General features: G+C 44.7%; 1 protein-coding gene across 1 annotated transcript; it reads left to right on the top strand.

Moving 5' to 3' along the window:
• Positions 1-1,051: 1,051 nt before the first annotated feature.
• LOC127226047 (tubulin alpha-1A chain) lies at positions 1,052-4,543 on the top strand. Its single transcript, XM_051189841.1, has 4 exons — positions 1,052-1,205; positions 2,761-2,983; positions 3,103-3,251; positions 3,484-4,543. The coding sequence occupies exons 1-4, from the start codon at positions 1,203-1,205 to the stop codon at positions 4,462-4,464; spliced, it is 1,356 nt and encodes a 451-aa protein (XP_051045798.1). The 5' UTR covers positions 1,052-1,202; the 3' UTR covers positions 4,465-4,543.
• Positions 4,544-6,019: the final 1,476 nt, after the last annotated feature.

Raw genomic sequence — 6,019 nt, 5'->3', positions numbered from 1 at the left:
CATTGCACAGTTGTCCGGGATGAAAGCAACATTGCAAAATGGTTTCCTTTGATATTATATAACTCTACTCTTTAAAAAAAATGATATCTGTCATTTTTACTTGATTTCACCCCTCCCCAAAAAAAGAGCAATGCAGAAATATAAGCCCACACAAAGAAAGAGCTAGTTTTAAAACTCAATTCTTTCTCCTTATAGTTTCTGAACCCTGTATTAGAAAAGATGGCTCATTTCTAGAGATAAATATCACAGGCTGCGCGGGGGAGGGGGGAGTGGGCATGGAGGGGGTGACAGGGAATACTATCGGTAAACAAAGTTCTCTTGTAAACTATAAATTCTGTTTTGTATATTATTTCTCTTTAGTTTGTTCTCTTTTGCTTTTTGAGACCTGATCACACACTATAATCCAGGCTGGTCTCAAACCAGCAGCAATCCTCCAGCCTCAGCTCCTCCAAGGTTGGGTTTTCTGTGCCAGTTAGGATGACCTTGAATTTCGGATCTTCCTGCCTCTGACCCCCACGTGCTGTTGGGATTACAATCGTGGCCTATTCCTAGTGGGCTTCTGAATCTCGTCAAACAATAATAACAATAACTATGAACATCAGCATTTACCGAAGCCGTTTGTACCATCATTTCCATCTCTATTTTTTTTAAAGCAATTAAAGATATTGGATCCTGACGAAATGTAGTCAAATTTAGTGTATTATGAATTAAATGCTAGAATTTTCCATTAAAAAAAGAAAATTTTTGTGATTAAGTATTGGGAAAAACCTTGTATTATTTTAACTACAGTTTAAGGTTTAAGCCATGTATAATCACCCAGCCCCAATTTTCTTTCTTCCCTTCCCTTTCCTCCCCTCCCCAACCCCACCCCATAATGGATGCTCGGCTAGTTGCCTTTGCTCAGCCTTTGTCTGAGGATGCAAAGTCTACGGATGCTAGGGGGAGGGGGGAGAGATTACCTCATACCATGTCGCTTGCACCAATCACCACTCTCCTGTTGCGGCTTCTCTGGGCAGACAGAGGGGTCTGGACCAACAGGAAAAGGCCGTGGCCCATCCCCATGGTGACCGAGCTGTATATAAGGAGCCGCATCCGCCCATGTGCCGCAGGTTCTCTTACATCGACCGCTTAAGAGTCGCGCTGTAAGAAGCAACACCTCCTCTTCGCCTCCACCATCCTCCGGCAGCCGCAAAGCAGCAACCATGGTGAGCCAGCCTTCTTCCCTGGCCCTCGGTAACGGGGGGTGGGGGGGTGTGGAATCAGGCTCCCAAGATCTGTGATCTGCAAGGGAAAACCTAAGCCTTTTGTCACCCCTGCCTGGAAGGGTGGTCTCGATGCTTTGTTAAAATGAGCTTTGTGCGGAGTCCGTAAATCCCTCAGCCGCAGTGCGGGACACGGAAACGCCCAGACCCGGGGACGAACAAAGGCGCTAGCACAGCCTGGACCGCCGGGGCTGGGGCTCACGGCTAGAGGGGTGCGTTGCGGCGGGCGGGCAGGCTGGCAGGGCGGCGTCCAAGCACGCACTCCAGAAACGCCGCCCCACTTCTCCGGGAAAATGGTTAGTTTGCGTCGGATCCATGGCAGCCGGTGTCAGGGAGGCGCAGGGGCGGAGTTGTTTGTCTCTTGCTTCCGTGGCGTTTTGGGAGGGGTTCGCCCTCTCTAAACTTCCCTCGGGAATGGTTTTTGTATTTTTATTTTTAAAAAATTGTTGTGGAACTGTAGTCTTACAAGAGGTTTTGTTTGATCTCGCTGGGGAGGAGGGGGACTGGGTGGTAGGTGAGGGACAAAGCCCAATTTTTGAAGCCCCAGCTACCCTGATTGTCAGAACTCAGGGAAACGCCCTTCCCCACCCCCACCCCCGCAGACAATGAAAGTTTAGCTCTAAAGACTATAAAAAACTATAGAATGAAATAATAGTAATATATTATGTGGTATATAAAGAATTATCGAATAAAATACCATTTTCTAGTTTTAAATGTTATCTTTTTACTCGGTTTTTATTGTTGGCAATTGTTTCTAACTTAGTTTTAAGGATATTTCAGTTCCTTATAGTGGAAAACTGGAAAATTTTCATTACCTTAATGAAACTGCTGCAAGGAAAAAAAATCATACTCTGTATCCAACTGTCTTTTGTTCACTAATTTTGTTCACTAATTCATTAATTCAGGCAAATGGCCCAGACAGGGTTAAGAACCTTAGGGCACTGAAAGCATCGAAGAGATCATATAGACAGCCGCTGGAAACAGAGCTTTCTCTGTTAAATAATGTAACAAAGGGCACAGGCTACCACCAGGCACAGCAGACTCAGCAAGGCAGAAGTCACACTTTGTCTAGTGCTGATGGGTTCTGCAGAAGGGTGTGGCTCCTGGTCTCAGCCGCAGTACAGATGTCCATGTTGAAATACCAGATCCTATAACATGAAGCATTCATCTTTACTTATCAGGAAAAGAAGCAATTAAAATAATTCCAGACAATTATCTCACTTTACAGAGTCTGAGTTTTTTAAGTATTTTTCAAACATGAAAATTCTTCTATTTAAGTATGGCTGTGGGAACAATGGGCTTGCACCATGTTTTAGTATTAAGGTGACATTATGCAGACCACACCCCTTTGCAGTATTTGTAGCAGGTACTCATTGTTTCTGTCATATGTGAAACTTGACTCCAAATAAATTTCAACAATATTTGTATTTTTAGAAATCTATTAAAATATAAAATAGAAATACAGCTTAATTTCATAATTTTTCCCCCTTTTCCACAGCGTGAGTGCATCTCCATCCACGTTGGCCAGGCTGGTGTCCAGATCGGCAACGCCTGCTGGGAGCTCTACTGCCTGGAACATGGCATCCAGCCTGATGGCCAGATGCCAAGTGACAAGACCATTGGAGGAGGAGATGACTCCTTCAACACCTTCTTCAGTGAGACAGGCGCTGGCAAGCATGTGCCCCGGGCAGTGTTCGTAGACCTGGAACCCACAGTTATCGGTGAGTGGCATTCTGTCCTGGTCACATTCTCAGAACCTCTCTTCAGACCCCGAAGGGTGAATGAGCGAGCAAGCTTGTGTCAGCTGTTGGTGAAGGCTGATTTTTGTCTCCTTTTCCAGATGAAGTCCGCACTGGCACCTACCGCCAGCTCTTCCACCCTGAGCAGCTCATCACAGGCAAGGAAGATGCTGCCAATAACTATGCCCGTGGCCACTACACCATTGGCAAGGAGATCATTGATCTTGTCTTGGACAGAATTCGCAAGCTGGTAAATACCACATAGAAGGATACATTTAAGATGCAGGGTGGGGGAGTGTTGGTACCTGCCAAAATATAAAGTTTGTTCACTGCATTAATTAAGTAGACTTGTACACCTGGTCATTTCTAATACCAGTTCACTATTTTTTTCTTTCAAGTAAATATGCTTCACCATCTAAGGAATTGCAAGTAGTGCTGGAGTATGTCCTGTTGATACAATAATGCATTTTCTTTTCTTACAGGCTGACCAGTGCACAGGTCTTCAGGGCTTCTTGGTTTTCCACAGCTTTGGTGGGGGAACCGGCTCTGGGTTCACCTCCCTGCTGATGGAGCGGCTCTCTGTTGATTACGGAAAGAAGTCCAAGCTGGAGTTCTCCATCTACCCAGCCCCCCAGGTTTCCACTGCTGTGGTTGAGCCCTACAATTCCATCCTCACCACCCACACCACCCTGGAGCACTCTGATTGTGCCTTCATGGTAGACAACGAGGCCATCTATGACATCTGTCGTAGAAACCTCGACATTGAGCGCCCCACCTACACTAACCTAAATAGGTTGATAGGTCAAATTGTGTCTTCCATCACTGCTTCCCTCAGATTTGATGGGGCCCTGAATGTTGACCTGACAGAATTCCAGACCAACCTGGTACCCTACCCTCGCATCCATTTCCCTCTGGCCACATATGCCCCTGTCATCTCTGCTGAGAAAGCCTACCATGAGCAGCTTTCTGTAGCAGAGATCACCAATGCCTGCTTTGAGCCAGCCAACCAGATGGTGAAATGTGACCCTCGCCATGGTAAATACATGGCTTGCTGCCTGCTGTACCGTGGGGATGTGGTTCCCAAAGATGTTAATGCTGCCATTGCCACCATCAAGACCAAGCGTACCATCCAGTTTGTGGACTGGTGCCCCACTGGCTTCAAGGTTGGCATTAATTACCAGCCTCCCACTGTGGTACCTGGTGGAGATCTGGCCAAGGTCCAGAGAGCTGTGTGCATGCTGAGCAACACCACAGCCATCGCTGAGGCCTGGGCTCGCCTAGATCACAAGTTTGATCTGATGTATGCCAAGCGTGCCTTTGTGCACTGGTATGTGGGTGAGGGTATGGAGGAGGGTGAGTTCTCTGAGGCTCGTGAAGACATGGCTGCCCTGGAGAAGGATTATGAGGAGGTTGGTGTGGATTCTGTTGAAGGAGAGGGTGAGGAAGAAGGAGAGGAATACTAAATTAATTGTCACAAAGGTGCTGCTGTTACAGGGAAGTTTATTCTGTTCCAACAAAGAAAGTTGTGGTCTGATCAGTTAATTTGTATGTGGCAATGTGTGCTTTCATGCAGTTAACTGACTTTTAGACCCAAGCCTTCCATTTCACTGATGGGTTTTAAATAAAATATTCCCTGTCTTAAAAGTTGTCTTGTGTTTTATATTAGGGTGTGTCCTAGTTTTCATTCTTTTGCTGAGATAAACACCACGACCAAAAGCAACTTGGGGAGGCAAGGTTTTATTTTTATCTAATTGTCCATCAAGAGAAGTTGAGGCAGAATCTGAAAGGAAGAAGTGTTACTTTGCACTCTATTGTTGTGCTTGCGGTTTTATTCAACTCAGGACCACCTGCTCAGGGTGGCACCGCCCACAGGGCCACACCAGTCAGTAATCAAATCAAGATGCTGCTCTTGGATGCCCTCTGGAGGCATTCTCTCGTCCCATATGACCCCACATTGTGTGACATTGGCAGATAACCATCACGGGATGAAAAGTCAGTATTTTAAGAACACCTGGGTGGCAGAGGCAGGAGGACTAACTGGTCATGTACTGTGTAACAAGCTGCAAGCCAGCCTGAGCTACATGAGACCCTTGAGACAGGATAAAAATCAATTTTAAAAATAAGCCAAATATGGTTGTGTATGCCTTTAATCCCAACACTTAGGAGGCAGAAGCATATGGATCTCTGAGTTTGAGGTCAGCCTAGGAGGTTCCAGGCCATCCAGGCTATAAAGGACTCCTAGCCTTTAAATATAAATAATAGAACTATTGCTGGTAACTTTTGTATATGCTACAGTTATTTTTAAGTTATCGTAATATAAAATATATATGTAGGGATTGCCACTAGAAGGGAAAGGTAAGGAAATAGCTAATGGGGAACACAGGACAGTGAGGAGAACGTTGAGAACAAAGTATGGCACATTAGGATAAAAATCCCCTCATAGAGGGGATCTTAGTGAGTTTGAGGTCAGCCTAATCTACAAAGCAATTGTCGGTACAGCCAGGGCTGTTTTACAGAGAAACCCTTCCTCAGGGGAAAAAGAAAGAAGAGAGAAAATTGCAACATAAAGGTCAAAAAATTATTTAAAAAAAAATGAGACATTGTTTTTAGTATTTACATTTTCACTTCATTAAAGTTCCTTAAACTGGCAGGTTGTTTGGTTCTTTTTTTTTTTTTTTTTTTTTTTTTTTTTTTTTTGCTAATAGGCCATTCTAAGTAGCTCAGGCTGTCCTTGAACTCTAGGTCTGAATGGCTCAGGCCCCTTAGAGCAACTTTTTGAGTTGAAAGTTACTAATTTACGGTCAGGGTTTTTTGTTAACTTCCGACCTTATGATGATAAAAGATAAAATGATGACTTTGTAAGTGTGCCCTGGGGTTTTATAAGCTGCTTTCCATGCTTCCACTGTCCAAAATTTCCAAAAGACAGCTGTTCTCTAAGCAAGTGCCTCCTATGTTTGCCCTAGATCTTTAATCTTTTTTTTTTCAAACCCATCTCTAGCATAATACTATGTTGAGAAC

The sequence above is a fragment of the Phodopus roborovskii genome, unplaced genomic scaffold, assembly GCF_943737965.1.
Source record: "Phodopus roborovskii unplaced genomic scaffold, PHOROB, whole genome shotgun sequence".
Taxonomy (NCBI): domain Eukaryota; kingdom Metazoa; phylum Chordata; class Mammalia; order Rodentia; family Cricetidae; genus Phodopus; species Phodopus roborovskii.
This window is presented reverse-complemented; position numbering and strand designations above follow the sequence as displayed.

Excerpts from the sequence above, each read along its gene's own strand:
- LOC127226047 (XM_051189841.1), top strand. Across the intron at positions 2,984-3,102 it reads CCTGGAACCCACAGTTATCG|ATGAAGTCCGCACTGGCACC; the intron begins GTGAGTGGCATT and ends CTCCTTTTCCAG. Across the intron at positions 3,252-3,483 it reads TGGACAGAATTCGCAAGCTG|GCTGACCAGTGCACAGGTCT; the intron begins GTAAATACCACA and ends CTTTTCTTACAG.